Source organism: Trachymyrmex cornetzi, unplaced genomic scaffold, assembly GCF_001594075.2.
Source record: "Trachymyrmex cornetzi isolate Tcor2-1 unplaced genomic scaffold, Tcor1.1 scaffold147, whole genome shotgun sequence".
In the NCBI taxonomy this organism is placed as follows: Eukaryota; Metazoa; Arthropoda; class Insecta; order Hymenoptera; family Formicidae; genus Trachymyrmex; species Trachymyrmex cornetzi.
In genome coordinates, this window is record NW_017296059.1 from 2,881,523 (window position 1) to 2,905,584 (window position 24,062).

The 24,062-nt window shown below is 33.3% G+C and overlaps 1 protein-coding gene across 3 annotated transcripts in view; it reads left to right on the top strand.

The window, feature by feature from the left end:
* Positions 1-6: 6 nt before the first annotated feature.
* The window catches only part of Klp10A (kinesin-like protein 10A), a 42,557-nt gene continuing 18,501 nt past the window's right edge, over positions 7-24,062 (top strand). For 2 of the 3 annotated variants that reach the window (XM_018502414.1, XM_018502410.1), the window contains exon 1: positions 7-263. In XM_018502414.1, the coding sequence (XP_018357916.1) occupies positions 197-263 (67 nt within the window). In that variant the 5' untranslated portion in view covers positions 7-196. Of the gene's footprint in view, positions 264-17,648; positions 17,655-24,062 lie in introns of those variants that run through there. The other variant, XM_018502412.1, reaches the window with a different exon arrangement.

The following is a 24,062-nucleotide window of genomic DNA, read 5'->3' on the forward strand; positions in this document are numbered from 1 at the left end:
TCTCTCTCTCTCTCTCTCTCTCTCTCTCTCTCTCTCTCTCTCTCTTTCGCGATTTCTCTATACTTCTTTCCTCACATACACACACGTTCCAAGCCGATTAATCCGGCCGCGTGCAGGGCCCCGTTTTAAGCCGTGATAATTTAACGGAGCCGGGTCGCGTTTTATGGTGCCGAACGAGGTGCGAGGGACGGACTAAATGACCATGGATCACGGTACGTGCAAGATCGACGTCGGCTGCAGCATAAACATCCAGAGGACCGACGGTGAGAATAGTAAAATTACCAGTCAGATTATTATTGTACCCGCGAGCGCGCGCGCGTCGTTCCTCGCCGATCCGTTTTGCTGTGTGTTTCCGTTCTCTCTCTCTTCTCCATCGCTTCTTCTCGCGCCGATTCCTTTATTCTTCCGCGAATTTCCGTCTTCCCACTTGCCTTTCCTCGGCCTCTCTCCTTCTTATCCTCTCCCTCCAGCAGCGCTTCTTTCGTACTCATCGGAGTCCGTCTACTTCTCCTGCAATGCTTATTTCGAGTTCTCCGTCTCTTGCCCGTATCTACCAATGTAGTTTAATTTTAATTTCGGTTAAACTAACTCTTTATCTTTTTCTAGTTCTAAGAATTAGAAAAAGATGAAGAGTAAGTTGAATCGAGATTAATTTACATTGATAGAAACGAGCATTTCTGGTTCTCTCGTTCTTCTTGGAAAGGATCGTCTCTCATGTCCATTTTTATTAGAGTTAACATAGACCTGTTTTTTTCTATAGCTCAGGACTGAACTTCTTGCACGGTTCATCTCTTGTCTCTTTCTCTCCAATGTGAAGGGAAAAAGAAGATGAATCGCACAAGAAGTTCAGTTCTGAAGTATAGGAAAAGAGTGTATATGTACATTTTTTAATTAAAGGCTAAACGTAGATTTAAATCTTAATATTATATACTTATTATACAAAAAGTATGCAAGTGCATAAATATAAACAAGTATATAAATATATCATACCTGATTGTGAATCACAAGAAAAGAATGTATATGTATACTTTTTAACCTTTAAGTAGATAGGTGACTACAGCCCTTTACGCATCGTTATCTTAAAAACCTTGTTCTGGGAAAGGAAAATGAAAAGAATTCACAGAAGTTTTAAAATTCATTATTTTTACATTTCTCTGTCTCATCAAGAGTATAAATAATGTAAAGAATGTAAATAATACATTTAACTTTATAATATAATACTATTAAAAAGTATAATTATAAAAATAAAATTTGTTCTGAACACTCCACTTCCTCACTTAAAGGTTAAACAAAGATGATATTCCTAAGAAGGGAAGAAGTATAACTTTTTTATGCGTTAAATGGAGGTGTTTAATAAAATAAAATTTCTAGAACACAATTTTTACTGGCAATTCTTATTAATGTAATTTTATAAATATACAATTGCAACTAATAACCAGAAGTTTCACAATTTTAAAAAAAGTACACGCACTTATTCTTAAAACAATATAGCTGGTAATTCTAATTTCTACCAAGGTAGATTAACGTTAATCTTGGTCTAACTGAATTTGTATATTTTTCTAGTTCTGCATTGAGGAAAAGATTGTTTATTTGATTAAATCGTTTATTTAACTAAATTAATTTAATTAGTTCGTTTTTATTTCTTCCGTTTAAAAATGTATGCATTTAAATTTAATATGTATGTTTGACTTAAATACGTACATTTTTCATCGAAAGAAATAAAGACGGATTAAATTCATTTATTCAAAAAGAACAATTTTTTTCTCAGTGTAAGAATTAGAAAAAGGAGTAAATTAATCTTTGCAAAAAATCATTAATATAGTGCTGAAACAGTCATATTTTGAGTCAAGAAATACAATAAAATAATGAATTATAAAAGTCTTACTTAAGGAGAAAAGCTGTAAGATTTAAAAAATGTACCTCCGTCCTCCAAAGGTTAAGTTTATAAATACACATTACAGTTAACGTAAATTAGTAAAAATAATCTGTAGAGTTTCTTTTCTTTCCACTCATTTTCTTGTTTTCTCTCTTTCTCTCTTTTCCTTTTTATATTTCGGTATTATTTTCTTAATTTATTTCTTATTTCCTTATTTCCAATCTCTTCATTATCTCTTATCCGTTCTCTCCCCCTCCTCCTCCCTCTCACTCTTCTCAATCGCTTACCTGGTTTCACTCGTGCGTCTCTGTATTTTTCCGCGACCGCTTGTCACGCGGCCCGATCGACGCATGACGATCATGCGTGGGCCCAGATCGATCCTTCGGTCGATCGACCGGCCGACCTCCATGCCCGAACTAGTGTTCCCATATACGGGAAATTTCGACCTTTCTTCCGCAATTCGCGCGAGTTCTCCCCTTCGCGCCATATTTGTTTTCCTTTTTTCTTACCAGGATTTCGCTGCCCCCGTCTTTCTTCGCTGTCCTTTGCAGCGCCTTTTCTTGCGGCTTGCCATAAATCGTTGTAAATAATTAAGAACATCGTGAAGTGTAATATTCACAATATACATATCGCTCATGTGTTACAATAATGACAACAAATTGTCATTTTTAAGTTGCTTGCAAATTTGTTGAAGTATCTAAAATTTAGCTATAGATCTGAAAATAATTTTGTTGAACTGTAAAAATAATTGTACTTAAATTGGTTGCTAGACTATCAAAACTTTTTAAAGCATTACTCATCATGCTTGAGATTTTTATGTAATTATTTTAATTGTCTAATAAATTATTTTCAGATTTATATTTAGCTATGTTTTTGAATACTTTAGTAAAATTGTTTTTTTCCTCTGCATTCAACTTGTGTCAAAATTGCATTTCAAAGTTAAAATTAATCAATTTTAATTATTTAAATTTCCGTCTCACATTTCTTGGAAAACTTCGTTTTTCGGGTCGTTATTGTAGCAAATGGACGCTATATATTTAAATTATTTGATGACTTTTAAAGAAGTTCTAAGTAGTTTCTTAATCAAAATATCCAGATAAAAAAATTATTTTTGAAGAAGTTTGGAGTGAATAATTTCTCAATTAAAATATTAAAACAAGAAAAAAAAAGAGATTATTTTTAAATTATCAAAGTTAAATCGCTCTTCTCGCAAACTAAATTTGAAATTTATAAACTGCAAAGCTCCATTCTTCATTCAGCCGGGGATGATTTTTTAAAATTATATTAAAAATAATATATATTATGTAATAATTATAAATCTTTATAATTTAATATATTAAATGTTAAATAAAAATATTCGAATGTTTTAAAGCCTGATTGCATCAACGTTATTTTAATTTTAATGGAAACTTAAGACTCTCTCCTTCTTTGTTTCTCTCAGCATTAAAAAGAGAACCAGAGTGTTTTAAGTCTCGTTTGAAGTCAAAGTAACATTGATGCAATCGGACTTAAGTCGAATGCGAAGGAAATGTAACTTTTTTTCAATTATTTAAAATGTACACAAAAAGAGTATGGTTTGTTTTGTTGAAGTATCTAAAAATTGAGCTAGATATAAATCTGAAAATAATTTTAATCAAGATAATTAGATACGTAGAACTTAAACTGATTGCTAGAATATCAAAATTTTTGCAGCACTTCTCATCATATTTGAATTTTTTTCACAATTTTGATAATTATTTTGGTCTAACAAAATTATTCAAGTCTATATATATATATATTTCAATTTTTAAATATTGCAACAAAATCATTCTTTCCGTGCAAAGACACGTTGTTAGAATTCTGCGCGTTGAATTTATCTGTGACTATGTGCGGGGACGACTTCAATTTCTGAGAAACGCAGTTGATATGTGTGGGATAAAATATCAAAGGTGACGATATCGGGCATCTTCTTCAATGGTAATTGCTTCCGAGGATATTATTCTGTCGATGTGCCATCCAAATTCCTGCGAGCGTAATAACGGATGTTTCAAAGCCTTTGATCGAGTTGTAAGACGGCAACTTCCTTTCACCACGCGTGTTGTTCCCGACATGTAGAACGAGACCGAAAATCTTGTGAGCTTCCAGCACGAGCAAAGTTACGTTCTCGTTAACGTAATCGAAGAGCGGAAGTCACGAAACGCAGTTTGCTTTAAATTAATCTTGAAAACATTAAGCTAACTCCTTGCGAAATGTGCGAAATAACGAAGAAATTATTTATTGCAAAACGATTAAGATTTTCTCGAGGTAAATTAAATGATCGTTCTTTAATGTAGCTAATTAATTTGATCAATTATCGGCTCGCTGAAGATTGTTCAGGAGTTTTTAACGCTGGAAGTATATTGACATTTTTTTACTTAAAAGAACTAACAGGTTGTGTAAGTGAATAAATTACTATGTTCCAATTTTTCATTTTCTGATTAACTTGTGGTTCAACTTAATCTGATAATAATAATATAAAAATTGCATTTTTCTACCTGGTTAATCACTAAATTGAAAGTTTCGTAATGAGAAACTTTTAAAATTACCACTTTAAAACCAACAGTTTACTGATTAATTACAGCTAAAAAACACATTTTTTATCAATACATTATTAACTTAAGTGAAGTTAAGCCATGACTATAATTAATATTAAGAACAGCTCGTGTGAGTTATCAAAATAATAAGTCATATTAACGAGTATGACATAATTAATAGGCTTTGTTTAACATAAATAATAAAATTACGGAATATGTTTACTTAGTCGTCTTCAGCCTTAGACATTAAATAGTGAAAAAACGCATAAATTACAAAGAAAAATAGTGCGATTGAAACAATTTAAGAGTGAAAAGCCAATCTAACAAATTGGAACGCTAACATAAATATAAGTTAAAATGGAGGATGTCTGTATTTTTCAACAATTTAGACAATTACAAATTAACAAGAAAATGGAAAACCGATCATAAGTGATAAAAAAATTAAATATTTCATCAGTAATAAAGAACATAATTAGTGGAAAGTAAAAAATTTCAGAATTGTAATTATATTTCTTTTGTACAAGAAATATAATATTAATTTAAAAACTAGAAACGGAGGATCAATAATGACCATTTAGTACTTCTTGCATAAATGTGGTTGTTTACCTTTCTCTTAATATTTCAACTATTTCATTAAATAATCAAATATTTTTAAGTTCGACAAGTATCAGTATTCAATATTTGAATTAAGATCAGCGATAGTTTGAAATCACTTTAAAGTTTCAATAGTGTAACACAATTACGAAGGGGATTTAAGGAAGAAAGCAAATTGACGAGACTATACGTGCTCTCCTTTCTTTCTTGATGTTTGAAGGGTTAATCGAAGACGAAATCTTACGTTCGTGATCGCGAACTTCCGGCACGAACTCAATGTTCTTGTTCGCGTAAGAGTAGAAATATTAGATCCAAAATTGACGTCAGTTATATGCCTATGCTCTCTATTGATCTCTCGATTGTTTATATATGTGACACTCAATATCGATTCGGCATACCTATACATGTATACGACGGAATATAATATGTAGATTACTAACTACGATTTTTACACGAATATAACTTTTTATTCTATATGTATCCACACGTGAGATGCGTGTCACGTTTATTTCTAATCTTAATTTTCATCTATTTTTTTCAGATTAATATCTCTATTAGAGAACTAAATCTTTAATATCACTCTATTACAGAACTGAATTTAACTTGTTAAGCCATGACGAGACATATTTTTTAACATAAATATAAAAATATCATTTTATTGTTAAGGAAAGTGATTACTCAATTCACTTTTTTCTTTTAAGTAACGATTATTTTTAACAAAGAATATTTTCTTAATAATAATAATTTTAAAATATATACTTATTATAAATTTTAGAAAAACTCATTAATATGTACTTAAAACAATTTTCTTTTGAAGGATATAATAAATTGATTGAAACATTATGCGGCCCGCAAGGTACTGTTAAACTGATTAAAGTTAATTTGCATTGGTAAAAGAATGAACGAAACTAAAAAATATCCGATTATTTAATTCTTGAAAGGTAAAGCTGAATTTGTTTAAGAATTTCTCAACAATCTTGCACGGTCATCTTGCGAATAATTAACCAAATTAATTGGTTATTAAAGAACGCTCATTTAATTTATCTCGAGAAAATTTTCGTTTTGTAAAAGAAGGACTTTATTTTATACTTGAAGAAATTCGAGAAATCGCTTTACCTATTTCCGAAAATAGCCCTCTGAAAATGATTCTTAAAAAAAGAAGGTTCCATATCACTGCTTTAATATCTTTGCGTGCCAAGATAATTCCAAAACTTCGAAATTATTCGAGAGAACTTCAGAAATAAAAAACAAAAGGTCGCAAAGTATAATCTTGGAAAGACACATATACAATCGCCATAAATTTTCGTCCGATGAAATTATTAATTCCGTCTGTCCCTGTTTTCGTAAATTTTTGAAGTTATCTCCGAGTCTATGTATAAGTCCTCAAAACTTCAGCCGGGGAGGTCGTTCATTCTCGACGCAGTCTTGGAGAAAGAGATAGGAGTGCCTGGGGTGGATATATCTTTCGATATTTAATTCAGCGTGCACGAGCACGACCGCGCCGGGTACCATCAACTATAGACGAGGCCGGGCACGAAGTTTTCGCTCGTTGCAGTCTGCACTTCGGATGCACACTCGTCGGCTGCTCACCGTTACATTCGTTCGCGAGGCGGCACGTTGCGGTAAGAGCGAGCGAGCGAGCGAGCGAGCGGCGCGTTAGGGGAGACTGGCATAATTGATCCGGCGGAACACGACCGCCAGGCACAATACTCATTTTTCGAGCCATGTGAAAATATTTCGCGTAAATGGACTAGGCAGCAGTCGCTCTTGAATTCTTATCAGGGCATTCATAATTCGTGAGAGGTTCCTAAACTTTGCTTTATATAATATAAGTTTATATGTATAGGTTTTATATATTTTCCCAGATATGAGTTTATATATTTCCCCAGATTTATTATTTTTTGTTTGAAAATGAAAAAAATGGAAATCTATTTTTTTTAATTCTTGGAATGGATCAATTTCTTGCTTGATAAGCCGGAAGGAAAAATTATATATTTTATTTATAAAGAATTATAATTTACAAAAATTGTAAACGTTTATAATGTTCCAAAGATTGTGAACTTTTAAATTATCATATTTTCTTTTCTTTTCAGCTTTTATTATGATGATGTGATATTTGAATGACAAATAAAGAGCGGCTTTTGCGGAGTACAACGGATTTTCATAATTCAATATGAAATTTAATTTATTATTTATTGTATTTATGTTGTTTGGAAGTCTATAGTTGTGTGAGAAATTACCGGCTTATTAATCGGGAATTAATCTTGCAGGTACGAACCGTTGGTATAATCTATTATTCGGCACAAAATTTTATCAATTATTCCGTGTGTTTGTATCGCGTAGGCGACGGACGTGAAACCTGCATTTCGTTCGTTGAATGCTCACCAGAGCATTCATAATTCGCAGAGGTTCTTAAAGACCGCGCGGGAATTGCTTTATTGTTAACCACTTTATGTTGCGGCACGCATGGGAAGAAATATCATTGCGCTTTCGAGCGTTAATCCTTTTTGCACAGTGTTTCCCAACCATCATATCGCGACGTAAACGATTTTGGACGTTCTGCGAAAAAGATTTTGATAACTAACTGGCGGAAGATTGCAGTCTTTCCGACAAAAGTCGTTCCCCTCATTTACAATTCTTGCACATTGAAAGTTCAGAATAATGGAAATATGAATGCGAATGAAATATTTTCCTATTTATCGAAGGCTTTGTGCCAACGCTTATGAATGAGCATTACACTTATCTCCAGTAGTAGCATTTATTACGGAGAGTTAACTGAGAGTTGGAGCATTTCGCTACGGATTATACGTGTTATCTTGAGTTATCGCTGTTCTCACACTACTTGGAGTTATTGTGTAAATAATCTTAAAGCTGTCATCGTCATCAAACATTTCTGAAAAGGAAACAGCATTATATTTGCAAGCGGAGATTTGCAATCTTTACGACACGAGTTTCTCCTAACGAGCTAAAATTTTTGCAATTTATAATCCACTGAACGTAGAGTTTACCTCGTCGCAAAATTTCGTATTCACTATATCACGAATTATGCGTTTTCGTGCCGAACACCTGGCCCGCCAGAATTACGATCGCGTGAATCAGACCACCCCTCGGACACTTTGGACACTCCAGTCGTTCACGAACACATTGCAATGCGGCACGATCGATATTAGCAATGGGTGCTTCGTTGGATAGCCTCCCACAATACATTCAGTGCGCCTCTCGAGAAGCTCGCTTTTTGCAAGCGCAAGCAAATTTGTAGCATTTCCCTCGTGATGCTCCTTGATGTTATTAATTATCCGACGGATGCTGACTGTCAGATGCAAAACTTGCCAAGACGCCAGATATCGATCTTGAAATTTCATCTAGCTATCTCAAAGGAGTTTGAAAGAGCGTCATATTCTGTAATGAATTTACAGTGAATTTTTCCTTCTCGCGAAAATAGGATGAGAAATCCTTGTGCTGTATTATCGTGCAACTTCTCATCGTTAGTAATTTTTTTTAACGTTAACCATTTTAAGTTTCCTAACAAAAACAATTTAATCATAATCTCATGAAATGAAAAAACTAATCTGAAGTTTAGGAAATGTTTTTCTTTAGAGAAGGAATTTATCTTTGGGAAGTTTAGAAACAATTCGTTATCCGCTTACACGTACGAGTAAGCAGAAATGTAAATTAATTTTTATTTATAATATTTAATTTGAAAAAATTAATCATCTTGCATAGAATTACATCGGATGGCTTTAATTTTAGCGAATGATGAGATACTGTCGATCGAGCACGTCGTATTATTTCATCGATGATGCTACTTATAATTCGTTGTATTGCTCATCGCGCAGTTGTGCCTGGGAGCTTCGACTATTATTTCATACTACATACGTCGCGCACTTTGCACAATATTAGTCCGCCAACGCAGAATATTTCTAAGGCTTCCACTCGTCCTTGAGATTAAAATCATCAATCGGGCTTTGTCACTTTATTCGTTCGCCACAATAGTAATCCATTGACATTTGGATATTCACATGAATCTAGATAAAACTGCGTTTCGAAATAATTTATATGAAAAGTAGGGTGTAAGCTGTAATTTTCTATACAGTAATTGGAAGTTTATTAAATGATGATCTTCTTGCAAAGTAAATTACAATAATTTACAATCATTTTTTGTGATTTTCCTATTCCTTTTATACGTCGGAAAATTCTTTTGTGATTCATGAAAGCGGTGAAAAGGAACAATGGCAAGATTAAAGAGCGCCGTGTCGGTACAGTTGCCAAGATTAAAGGATTCGCATGTCTTCAATCGTGTATTTGCGTTGCGATTTTAAGATGAGTTCTGGTATTGCCGCCGATTGCGTGTGGTCAGGAAATTCTGCGATGGGAACCAATCGACTTCCGGCTGACCGTGTATGCAAACCGAAATTGAATTACGACATCGCATCAGCGCGAGCTTTCGTGGTCGAGTGCTCTGGAATTAAAGGGAATGGCATCGTGTTCCGCGATGTTTGTTCCGTGTAAATTCATACCCACACTGGCAACACCAAATCAGCTAATATTTATGTAATAATAGTCTTTGCCTTCTCTCTGCCGTTCTTCATTACAGCTCTATACTGCGTTCATCTATACGCTGAACACAGAGTTCGCAAAGTTTAGTCCATTTATTTTCAATCGAATTTATCTTGAATATAACTATTTTAAAAAATTCCTAAAATTATACTTTTATGCTTTTTAAATGAGAAGTAGAACAAATAAGTTTTGTAATATATTTTGGAATAGTGTATAATAAATGACAAATTGATAGCAAACTTCTTTGATCGATCTCAATTGATTTTTCCGTAGCAAAAGTATTGAAAGAGGTCATTGTCCTTCGTAGTTTGCGGCCTTGTATATCTATACTGATTGAAATATCATTTTTCAGGATTATTTGAAAAGATATTTTGGTTATTTATTTATTAATACTATTTCTTTATACAGTTGAAAAATTTATGTTAAATTAACATATTTCACAATGTCCTAAACAGTCCATTCAAATTTTTGTGTTAAAATAACATAAAATGAATATACATATTAGAAAGTAACATCGATATTATATAAAAAATTAATACAAAAAACGTAACACTGATATAATTTATAAGTAATTATATTTCTTTATTATATTTCTTTATTATATTTCTTTATTAAACATTTATAATATGTTAAATTAATACATTTTATTCATTTATCTTAAAACTGTCTTTTTTAAAAATATTATTTCTATGTTATTTGTTCACTTATAAATTATTAATTCTGAGAAAGGTTAAATATTAATTTAACACAAATGTAAATAACAATCATATCATGTTAAATTAACACTTAGGTATACTAAAAATTCTTTGGCACAAAATTTTAACAAGGACTTGAGTGAACCGTTTCTAATACAAACAACAAATATTTTTTACTTATATGCTTATCTTTGCTTGCAATATATTTAATTTATATTTATTCTAATTTATATTTCTCTCCTGGAGAAACATTTTGGCGCTTGGTACTTTCTTTTATTCAAGCATATCGGTATTTTCCAATATCTCCGGCTTCGAATGCAGCTCTATTCTTTTATAAGACAATCGGCACCGTTTTTATTAACGCGTTCTTTCCACCGTTGAATGAGTCAGACCAGTCGCCAAGAAAGGCGAGGGTTTGCCAATAGCCGGTTACACGCATACTCGTGCACTGCCCGTGCACGATCTATGGCTAATGCGTGTTAAGGTTTTTACCCGGCTGCGTACGAAGCATCAGATCAGTTATTTTGTAATTATCGATAATTGCTGCCTGGAACACTTTACGCTACCGGAAGCGTATCGATCATCTGCTTATCACGGACGGCGCCGCTTATCTGCGTTCATCCTGAGTGCACGTATGTTACTTCTCTCCCTGTTTTCTTAAGCCCATTCTACAACTGCGTAAGCGTATAGTTGTAAGTGATTGTAGTTGTAAGAATTGATCAATCACAATCGAATATGAAAAGAATATTCGACTGTGATTGATCAATTCTTACAACTACAACCACTTACAACTACTATACATATTATAGTGTTATAAGTGACTTCAATATATGTATGTGATTTAATTTTCTTTATAAAAATGGTACTATACACATTCAAATGTATAAATTTGTTTTTATATGTAGTAATAGGGTGTTATTTTTACACAAAAAATTAATCATACACATACACGGAGAAAAAAGTAAAGTAATATTCGCTAGAATTCTAGTAAATTTTATAAAATCAGCGGGTTCATAGAGACAGGCGCCACTTATGTATATCAAATTTACTTTATTATTCTGCTAAATGAACGATCGTTATATAGTCATATTATAAGACTTTTTATATTACACTTACAATTAGTACTTTTTACACCAGAAGTGCTACATACATATCCAAATGATGAGCAATCGAATGAGTTATAAAAAGTTCATTTTTTCAAAAGCTAGGGCTAACTTCACACAGATCAATCATTTTTCTTCGTATACTTATAATTGAAGTCACTATTTTTTACGCGGCTGGATTTGTTTGTAAATTAATCGCAATTATACAATAGAAAAAGAAGTTGAATTTCAAACGAATTTGTTGCTTAACTTTTTGGTTTTTCATCGTTTTAGGGCTTCATGTTTAGTTCGTTTCCTAAAGAAATTATTTGAGGTTGTGAATAATTTCCGGCACTTCGATATCCTTGTCAAGTTTCGGTTCGACCTTCTTCAATTGGCGGTTAATTCATCACGTCATCGCGCGATCTCTGCTGAATGGGTGCCATTGAATTCTGCGTTTTGGTTCGTTAACGAACTTACCGGCGAGCTGTTTAATTCGCGAGAATTTCTGACACAATTGCCGTAACGTTGCGCGCGAGTTTTTCACGGACGGCATCGCAACATGCTCTCACGCATAAACGTGCATAGATCGTCCTCGATATGACGCAGGCCGTCGCGAATTCCGCGAGAAATGTTCTGAAACGAGGAATGAGAGACGCATATTCGCGTGTAACAGTTTTTACGCGGCATGATCAGCGAAACGCGTCGTTGGAGTGCAATTGCATCATTATTTTGTTACGAGAACTAAATGGAGAACTGTTACAAGAACTAAACCACAGAGTAGCAAGGAGATATTATGTTCATATAAAGCATTTAATCTCTTATACCTTTAAAACTATAAGCGAAAGCAACGGCTTCTAAATCTATTTCAATGTTTCCTTTTATCTGCGAGCTCATTAACGAACATGAAGCGAATACATTTAAACCTGTGGAATATACTTGGATATTAAGGAGATACAACAGTTTCCGGCTATGGATAAATTTTTCATGTTCTCTTTTAAAAGCGAAGATCAAAGAAATTTTAATGCTCTTTTTACTAAACTGATAAATTCTAATTGTCAGTAGAATCAAAATATTTTTGTTGTTTTCTCAAAGAATAAGTGTGACTCTTCTTATTTGACAACATTCATTATTGCTCGGTTTTAGCCTTATTTTGGAAGGAATTCTTGGTTAGTATAAATAACGTTCATTTCTTATATATATTTTTAAATAGCGTCGTTCTATAGAATATTAGTAAAAATTTCTTTGGTTTTTGTTTTTAAAAGAAAATGTGAAAAATCTATTTAACCGGAGATGGATGCTATTTGCAAGCTACTATATTTGTTGGAAAAATTTAAGAATATTAGAGAGAAATGAACTTTGATAAGATTATTACTTTACTTCTCTTTTAATATGTCACCGTTATATCAAATTTATTTCTGTAAAATAGAACGATCTCAATTTGCGTTTCAAACTCTAACGCCATGACTCGAGGTAATCAATACGACGACGAAAACTAAACTCGTATCGTCCGTGTCGTTCGGAAATGTACGAAGGCTCTTCCGCCCGTTCGCATTCAAAATGTCAATCGACCGAGTTGCGCCTAGCCGCGTAACGCGACGCGTTTACTATTGTCCGTATTTAAAGCGTCTGACCTTCGCAACCTGAAAAAAATGGCATTGCACGTGCATTCTGCTAATCATTGGGAAAATGCACGTATTGACTGTGTCTCTTTTTGCGCGTATTAAGAGAAATAACAGTTACTATTTGTCGCGTATGATTCAACGCGAATTCATTGCCAGACAAACGAGGCTTCGACCTAATACATCAGTTGATCCCTGAATTACTCGTGTCTGTTTCAATTTGATTTCGTATTAATCTGTCAAATATAGATTGATAGATTTGCCTGTTGACAAATTAAATCTCTGGGGTTCCTTTAATCTCGGAGATTTACCTGGGCTTAATCTAGCTAAAAAAAATATAAAGGACAATTCTGATGATTTCCTTATCAGAGAAAAACGTATTGATAGTAACTATAAAAGTAACAACTATTATAAATTTCGTAGAATTAATGTACACTACAGCACACACACAATAAGTATAAAATAATTCATTTAACTATACATGTACATTATTTTTATATATTTTAAAACTTGTATTATTGTCCTTTATAATTGCAATCTATGATTTTTCTCAGACTGTAGGATTAAGGATTTTGATCTTTTCAAAGAAATGCAGATCTTCCGAGATCTGCTCGCCAGACTGCTTAGATAACCGTCGTTAGGTCGTTACACGTTCTAATGCGCTCGTCTCGTCGCAATTTCTTTCATCTCGCGCATTAACGGGCATTCACGGACAACGCGTGTCTATTTTTGTCCGCGCTCTATTTCGGCCGCGGTATCTGGAGCTTGGTAAGCGACAGTGGACAGACATCCAAGTAGATGCACTTAAGATGCCTGCACCGAAGGTTGAGAGTAACGTGCCACGCGTAACAGGACGCTCATGTTTGATTAGCAAGTGGGGCACGTTCGTCAATTATGCTCCGCACGACGGCGTCATTAATTGCACCGCGCCAAACGATAATCATAAGCGCACGACGATCGCACGTTAAGTATGACGTGACGAAGTGATTGCGTTGAGGAGGCGGAAGGGCAGACAAGTAAACGAGATTAAATATTCTACATATCGCTTGTTTACAAAGGTAACATAACTCAAAAATTGTCATTTTTTAATTGCTAGAAAAATATGACGGAAAAAAGAAAGAATATATTTTTATTTCTTTACAATTAGTTATTACACAAAAATTGCGTTACAAAATTAATATTAGAAAATTTTAATTTTAATAATTCAAAACATTCAAACATATTTTCTGAAAAACTTTATTTTTTTAAGTTGTGTCGTTATTATAATGAATGAGAGATATACATATACATATCGATATTTAAAAATATGAATATTATTATCAATTATGTTATCTTTTTTGCCGCTTGAAATTTTTAATTGACTATCGCAAATAATTTGGGGCATGCACTCTGCAATGTAGGTATAATTCACGATCAATGATACAACTTTTGCACATCGATTGTGGTGCGGTATTGTGGTGCAACAAGTGGCTGACACGCATTCTGCGTGTAATCCTGCTGTGTACAGAAATGTATTACAGAAAACGCCCGCACAAATAATCTTGACGATATCCTCGACAGACGGAGATATTGGAGTAAAAGGCTCGATGACTAATTTCGTCGATATATCTCGGTCACCGCGATTAATCTTATTTCTAGATCTCTACGTGTTCTGGCAGGATATCGCAAGTTATTAAAATTAAATGTTCTTCGTCTTTTAATAAAATATATGTATTTTAAAGGAAAGTTAACTTCATTAAATGTAAAATAGATTTAAGACTATTGTAGTAATTTACATGAAATTAAAAAAACTTCGATTATTTTTTTAGGATTTTCAGTAATCATTTTCGTTTTATTTTCATTTATTTTCACAATTATAATAAAATTGTTCAAACTGTCTCCACTACAATAAACTCCATTCTGTACAATTAAAATTCTCTGTTTATAATCACATTTTATTTTGACAAACTCATATTTTCAGATTGATAGTACAATAGATTTGCTGCTTATACGAAACGAAAAACACATTTTGATAAAAGATTTTGATTTATTTATTCTTTATTTAATTAATACTGTATATTTAGAAGAACATTTTCATAAAATCTGACGTTTTTTTTCATATTTAGTGGAAAACAATTTACAGAAATGCGTGCGTCACGCTATTTAAGGTACAAGATCCTTCGTGTACATAGCTGGAAAAAAAGACTTGTATAGTTCTTGTCCGAAAGCGCACCACGAGTCGTCGAGAACCGCACGCACGTGGGCGCCGCAACCTTATAAGGATGTCCATAAGGAGCCTCTCTCAGCTCACCAAACCTCACCTTGTCTTATCTTATCTTACGTCATTTACCGTCATTCCCCGTCTGTCGAGTGCTCCAGTGTCTTGCATCCCCACGAAATCCATTCGCTCGCTCGCTCGCGCGCACTCCTGCGTGTAGCCCAAATTCCACTTTCCCTTGTTGCTACAGCGTTGCTACAGTCCTCTTCTCACATACACAGGCTTGAGAAAAAAACACTGCCTTGGTCGAACGGAAAGATATATTTAGACTAAACTGAGTTTTATGTAAAGATACGTAACTTTTCTCGTATTTTCTAAATATTTGTTGAATCTATTTGTTACATAAGTAAAACGAATACCATTATATTTTTAAGTTTTTGCTTTTTTATCTTTTTCAAATCTTTTTTTGTCTTGTTTATCACATTCGTAATGTTATATAATATTTATAAAATATATACAATTTTACTTTTATTTGAGTTACCTTTTATTCACGAAAAGAACGATTTTGCTAAAGTATCTATAAATTTTGCCAGCTATAGAATTGAAAATAATTTTGTACCATTAAAATAATTAATAGAAATCTCACACACACAAACATGCAGCAGTGCTGCAAAAAGTTTTAACATTCCGGCAACTAATTTGAGCGTTCTATATAATTATTTTGATGATCCAATTAAATTATTGGATTCTTTTCAGATTTGTGTATCTAGTTAAATTTTTAGATACTTTAGTAATGTACAATGTTGGGAGAAAAAATGGTTGTAATTACTATTATTTAATTAAAATTATAATTTATATTTATTTTCAGTGCAAATTTTATAAATTTTTTATTAGCATCATAATCATTCCAATTATATTAACAGTATAACAGTAATAATAATTATTAAAATGAAACTCTTAATCTTAATTATTTTATCATTATTTACAATTATAGTCATAAATATTAAATACTTTTCTCAGTGTATTTTCAAATTTGTAGATTTGTACGTATTTTAACAACTTCGAAATTTTAATTAGGTTCAATAACTTCACACAGATATATATTGTTCTTATTTATTTAAATCCATTTTATCCGCCCACACATTTTAATCTCAGTTCAACTAAGTCTTCATGTTTTTTTCTAGTTATAAGAATTAGAAAAAATACAGTAAGTTGGGCCGAGATTAAAGTTAGTCTACATTGGTAGAATGAGCATTAGAATGCTTTGAAAGGGGAAGGTGATCGGTGAGAAAATTTGCATTTCGCGTTACATATTTTCAAGTATCGCCTAATACCAGATTTCACGAATTGAAACTGGATCGCGAGGTGTGATGATAAAAAGTAAATCGGAAGTAAAGCACAATAGTATCACCGACGTCATTTTCCGCCATCCTCATCGTTAACCGGAGAGCAGGCGAGACGAGGAAGCGAAACGTCAATCTATCGTCGTTCACGGACGATTAAAACTGTATAAAACGTTCGCGTGACATCTTCGCCGGTAAATGGCAAAAGGTAGGCGTATGTATCGATTTCTCGTTTATATCGTGTACATTGATTTTTAGCGAGCTACAATTTTATCGAACAGGAAATTCTTCGTATTGGATAAACCGAACCAGCAATCTTTTCATCATCTCGCTTCGCCTGATTTTTCGCTGGGGCTTTAATCGGTTACAAACTGCGGTTTTATTTATTTTTTATCAAAGAGATGCTTCTGTTTAAATATTTTTTTGTGGCATTATTTAATTCTCTGAAGTTGACACCAAAATCTGTAACACAGTTACTGATGCTGAGTCTGTAAGACCCATTAAAAAAATTTGTGTTAATTAAAACTTTTTAATTAAGTTCAAGGAACCAAAATGACTTGTATAAAAAAAGAATAAATACTCTATATATATATATATAAATATATTTTAATAATTTAAATCTATAAATATAACATTCACAGAAAATTAGATTGTTAGGCATTTTGATGAAGAGGTTTATAATTAAGTTTCAATAGACTTGGGTTCATTAGACTCACTGTCAGCTCTGAAGGGTTAATCGGGAAAATTTAATGCGAGATTAAACGTGGGATGCGCATACTAACAACCGTGTTTATTTTATCCTGAGAGATAAAGTGTTTTTATTCTAAAAATGGAAAATCATCCTGTGTGGCGGATGAAATACTTAAAGAAAATTGCTGGCGACATTATAACGATAGTGCCAAAGATCGTTTGTCATAGATCACTGCACGTAACATGAGAAAGACGACGGTATTGGCGATTCGCCAAGGCATGCTCGAACCGATACTTGTCTTTATCAATTTTATGAGGGACGTAAGGCATTGTTCGAAGGTGCGCCCACTATCTCTATAAAATATGAAACTATTTTGAACACAACATACATCACAAGTTTCTCGAGGAATATTGCGATAATTGCTGCACACCGTTGGAAAATTTGTGTAAATTTACATATTTTACGTGTCCTGAACGGTCCACTCAAATTTATATGTTAATTTAACACAAGATGAATATGTTAGAAAGTAACACAAATATTATTTAAGAAGATAAATATAAAAATGGTAGGACACAATTCGTAAACAAACCGTGGAAACATATTTTTTTTCAATAAAATTATATGTTAAATTAACACATTTTATTCATTCATCTTAGAATTTATGTTTTAAAACATGCTTTTATGTTCACTTACTTATAAATTGTGTTATTTTGACACTAAGAAATATTGTATATCAATTTAACGTAAATTATTTAAATAACATAATCAAGTTATGTTAAATTAACACTCGAATATGTTACAAAATTCAATACAAAATTTTAACAAGGACTTGTTGAATGGACCGTTTCTAACACAAATACGAAATGTTTTTTACTGTGCAATTATGTATACGAAGCACCGTTCATCGTAGATAAACTTCTAATTACAACATAAGGGTATTATCTGCAATTTGCCATCTTTTGTAGGAATAATACTGTTACTTTACAGTTATTTTTCTATGTATATAACATAAATAATTTCGACGATACCAGCTGCATTTATAATGGACTTTATAGACATTTGATAGATTCTAATTAGCGGCACATTTAATTGCAATTCAATTGCAAAATAGATCTAATTGAAACATATAAATAACATATAGTAACGTGTCGTCTTCTCGTACAAGTGTTACACGCGACATTTTAAAAACCTGTACATGAAGGAGAATGATATAATACCCGTACACTTTTGCGGCCGTCACATGTAGAGCGTGTGAAGGCGTCGACATTTATCATATAAACTATACCGACAATAATCAAACATATTATTTGTTGTTAAATGCAGACTGCAATGTATATTATATATTAAATGTTCCGTTATGTTTATCTAATAGCAAAGAAACTAAATTCGATACGTATTTTTATATATCAACAATTTTTACATACTTAAAAAATTCTTCAATTAAATTCTTAAAAGAGATTCTGAAAAAAAAATCAATTTTTTTTGTTAATTTAGAAATGTAGTAAATTGTTTTATATCTCAACTTTTACGATTTAATTAATGCAAAATGATTGACAATAAATTGCTTATTTGCGGTAATAAAAAAAAATTGCTAATTATTTTACTGATAGTAGCACGATAAAAAATTTTTTTAAGTATGAAGTCATGGAAGGATCTATCTATCTAATCTATAGAAGACTCAGTTTGTCTTCCTCCTTCTATTTATTCGTGTCGTTGTAGCAACGGTGTGTTACGCAGGCGTGCATACAGAGTGTAATACATATACAATATTCCGGGGCCACGTTACCTAGTCCTACCTTGCCGAGCAGTATAGCCCAGCTGTTCCAGTGCTGGTGCCGTTAGCAACCTAGCTGTAAAACTTTGTATTCGAGCCTGGGCTTTGGCTGGTCGGTAACAAGCTCGTGTTCTCCTGCAAAGTGGCGGTCTTTCGTGTCGTCGTTAGGAACTAAAGAACGACTACGTCGTTTTCCTTCCTTCCACCCACGCGACTACATTGGTACCTTCTACATTGTGAATGCCTCAACACGAAATCGCACTAATTCTCGGTGTATTTTAGATGCATCGTGTTCAGATATCCGTGTATCGTGACAGTTGTTCGAGAAAATGGCGATGTTGCAAAGCAGCTTTGAGAGCTCAACAGCTTTATTCGACACAAGATTACAAGATAATCAATAGATTATGTGGTTAATAAAAAAGTGATTCTCGGTTTAAATTACATTTAAAATTGAATTATAAATTCAATACTGATATTTATGTGTTATGGAAGATCTCATTAAAAAACAAGGATGTTTTGCATAATTGATACAGAATTTGTCATACACAAATTTAAACATTACAGAATGTCATCAATTATTATTCCCTTATTTCTGCGGCATTTAGATTTGCGCTACTTTACGAACTTGAGCTATTCTTACTATAATCATTTTTATTTTTACAACACTATACTGCTGGTTTCATATGTTCATTCTCTCGTTTTGCTTTTCACTCGTACGTTTTTTCACACGCTCACCCACTCGTTCGTTTGCTCGCTCATTCTCACGCTGGACTCTTATTATACATCACGGGTTAATGACTCAATTTTCTACACTGTTTTCTATACTGCGGATGGGTTACAGTCGTTCTCAGTTACTTTGTACATTCATGGTCTCAAAAATTCGCGATAGGATGACGATTAGGAATGCAGCTCGATGTTTCTCAATTTTCTACACTGTTTTCTATACTACCCAGCACGGGTTCCAATCGTTCCCAGTTACTTCGTGCATTCATGATCTCAAAAATCCGCGATAGGATGACGATTAAGAATACAGCTCGATACTTCAGTGCGCGGAAGCCATTAAGACTTTACGTGCGCAAAATACTACACACATAAGCTATATGTATATCGATTTCGGTATAAATTTATTATTTATGCAATAAACAGAGAAGCATTCGCAGCAATATGCCGGACTTGAGAACTTGAATTAATCTTTATCTCGAAAACATGAAATTTTAATTTGTCTCAACTAAATTATTTATTCTTAATTTAGTTATTCTTTTATTGAGAGTTTTGCTATTATTTATTTTTTCTCAAGCTTGTGCATTTCTAGGTTATCATTAAAATTATATGTTCATTTCTATCAATATAGAAAGCTTTAATCTAGTTCTAAGAATTATAGAAAAAGATAAAGAATAAATGTTAAACCGAGATTAAAGTTAATCTGCATTGATAGAAATGAACATTAATGTGTTAAGTTGGAGATTACTTTCGATGGTACAGCGGTCGTCATTTTTCTTAGTTTAGTTTCTAATCGTTGAGATTAGATTTACGAGATTTATCTTGTTGCTTTCCATTTTCATTTCACTTGGCGATCTCGCGAAGAAGTTGATCGCGATCAATAGTATCGATGCGTACACACAATAGGCGCGCAAATACAGATTATTTTTTTAGAATCTGTGCTTTATATATCGACGATATAATGTAGCGTTCTCCACTCACGTTTTACACATGACGGATCTGCGATGCAGGAAGCCGCTGCTTAAATTTAATGTTTAATAGACCGTGTGTGGCTGGACCCCCGAACCAAGCGTTTTAAGGCCTCGTTCAATCGGGACGAGACCGAAATGCATTTGAATAGAAATCGGAATGGCGACGCGTGCCGATCGCATCATCATCTCTATTATTATTTCCGGCTCGACTTTGATCCTGCATTATGCATGGAAATTATAGCTTATTGCGCTAGAAAACAGGTAGTTGATTAACATTAATCAGGATCGTCGAATCACTATTTGAGCACGACCGCTAAACATTTTCAAAAGAATTTTGCACATTTATGCCCTCTATCAATGTAGATTAATTTTTATCTTTTCAACTAACTCTTTTAATTTTTAGAATTAGAAAAAGATGAAGAGTTAGTTGAACTGAGATTAAAATTAATCTATATTGGTAGAAACAGGTATTAATGTATTTTTATATAATCTGATATAAAAATTGTTTTAATAATTATTAAATTAGAGAACGCGTGTAATTATGCAACTAGTGTTAAAAAATCACTTTAAATTTAATGCAAAATTTAAGATTCTTTTTTTTTAAGAGAAAGAAATGCTTATGGCGATCGTACCTGTTGAAGGGGCACAGTGCGTTTCCGTGATGCAACAATCGTCTGCATGCGTGTAGGAAAGGCTCGACTTCCGAGTACACTGTAAATAAATATGGGCTGGTACCGTGTGGTCACGCACCGAGAGCTTCGAGTTGCATATCGCAAATGTTAGATAAACCTAGTGTCACATACATCCGAATAAAAGATTGCCGGCGATCGATCAAGCGGCTCCAGATGTATTTTTCTTTCGAAGCTAGGAATCTATTAACATTTTCTGCATCCTGACTTGAAATAAAATTATTCAACAACGTACAAAATGTCTTGAATTGAAACACTAGAATCAAATTTTTCAGAAATAAATTACAACATAAAATGCTGACAAAAAATTAATGCAGTACACCGAGAAAAATTTATGTTTGAAAATGGATGAGCCAGAAGATTTTAATCGTATCATTAGAATTCTAATTATCTCGACCAGAATTATAAAAAAAATAGATTTAACCAGAAAATTCTGATTTATTCAATTTTAATTATCATTCCAATTAATGTAACCAAATTCTTTCCAGTCTAAAATTAATTTTTGCAAATTTATATTAATCTTATATTTGATAGAAGATCCTAACTCGTCAAATATTTATTTTCTGTATATATGTATAATTAGAACACACTTGGCTGAAAAAAATTTGCTTCAAATTCGTCGAAAAATACCTAAAATCGACATCCATTCCTCTGTGATCTTATTTCTCACTTATCGAGTTGGGAGAATCAGTTGCGAAAATTCGCACAGTACTGTCTAATCTTTAACGAGGTGCCGTTAATGCTTCTTATTAGCGTCGTGCTGCAACTGACGACACAAATCAACCGCGGCGTTAGTTCACCTTCGACCACCGCTCGGTTTACTCGATTCCGCCCGCGACTTTAGACGATTTCTCTCATTCCGAAATAGCCTCTGAATTATTTCCCGCATTACAGTCGCTCAGAGACTGCTCTGTATCGATTCCTCGAGTGACATTCGTGCCGCGAGTCGTGCCGCAAAACAATCTATATGCCATCGATCATGACATTAACCTTCATAATCCTAAACACGCATAAACTGAAATTTACTTTATATCCAAAATAAACGTGTGATAATTTTCGTATAAATTTGTAATAATTTTTTTTAGACAGCGTCATGCATTCAAGTCGCGGCGAATTTTTTTTCTGATTTTATGATGATTAGAGAATATATTATTTAAAAAAAGAATTTACTTATATTTATGAACTATGTAAAGATAAAGCGAAAAACGAGCAAAATTAAGGGTGCCGATAATAAAAATAATTTATTATACAACAAAAATGTTCAGATTATTGAGAGGAAATATTTCTTTTTGTAATAAATTATTTTTAAATCGTATACTTTAATTTTGGCTTTATTATCTTCACCCTGCTTTGCAAAATGTGAGTCTTTTTTAAAATTTTATCTTCAACTAAATAAGAATATTGCTTAGACAATATTTTTTTTTAATTTTACAACTACAACTTAAATTTCTCAATTTAATTCGTACACGGTACCGGCACTGCCGCAATGTTTCTTTCTGGTCGGATGACTCGCGTATGTCTCGTCGGGCGGAATCAGACAGAATCGGTATCGTGACCGATAGCGCATAACGCCTGGACTCATCAAGGCGGGCCGAGAAATTGTTTATATGGTGGGGGCCCCGTACCGGGCGAAATTACTCGCTCTGGGAGTCATAATAAATGCGTTTATGAAACGCTGCTCGGTGAACGTTGTCAGTCGATCGAGTCGCGCCGCGCGACGCTGATACATCACGGATACGTCGTCACCGATTTTTCCGATGATCGCTCGATCCATCCAACTTGCGAATGCGCGAACTTTATGGTGCGACGTTAATTATCCCGCCCCAGTTTCGCTCTATTAACTACGCATCACACGCTTCGTAATGACCGTGCCCGGCTGTCTGCAAGTTACATGTGCAACGAAAAATGAAATTTAAACTTTATGAGATTAAGAAAGTCAAAATCATGTTGCACTAAAATGGATTTAAGGAAAAGAATCTGATGAAACTTTATATATGACAGAAAATGCAATTTTTTTCTCCAAATATTATTCTTTTAAATAAAACAGATTATTTATAAAATAAGACACAAAAGAAACAAGATTATTTATAAAATAATTTAGATAACAGATTATTTATAAAATAAAATAATTATAATTACTTAGATTATAAAATTTACTCTATTGGTAAAAAGTAATAATAAATTGAATGGACAATGTTCAAAAATTAATTTTTTATATTCACATGACATCTCTTGTATATTATTTGTAAACTCGTAAATTAGACATACCGAACATTGTTCATGTAAGTGTGTTTATTTTTGTGTTCCCGAAGAACGTTCATTAGGGCGAATATGCTCCCGAAGGATAATCCGCGATCGTGCGCTCGAAGACAGTGAAAAAAACGACGATGTCTTCGGAGCCTAAAAGTCTCCGCTTTTTAAAGATCGGAACAGAGTGCCACGAAGAATTTCATGAATTTTCGCCGCGGCGTCGTGTGCGTGACGGGCATTGTCCGGGATTAAACCTGCACGTTCCTGAAGAGGTTCCCTACGAATCGATCGTGCGAGTCGTCTACAGTCCTCCGTTGTCTTCGATTCGATATACTTTCAGTGATACCTCTCGCACAAAATACAGCGGTAGCAAGAATATATCCAAGTTCGAGCGAATTGTTATCGATGACGAAATAGTGGGAACATCGTGCCAATCTCTTCATTGACTT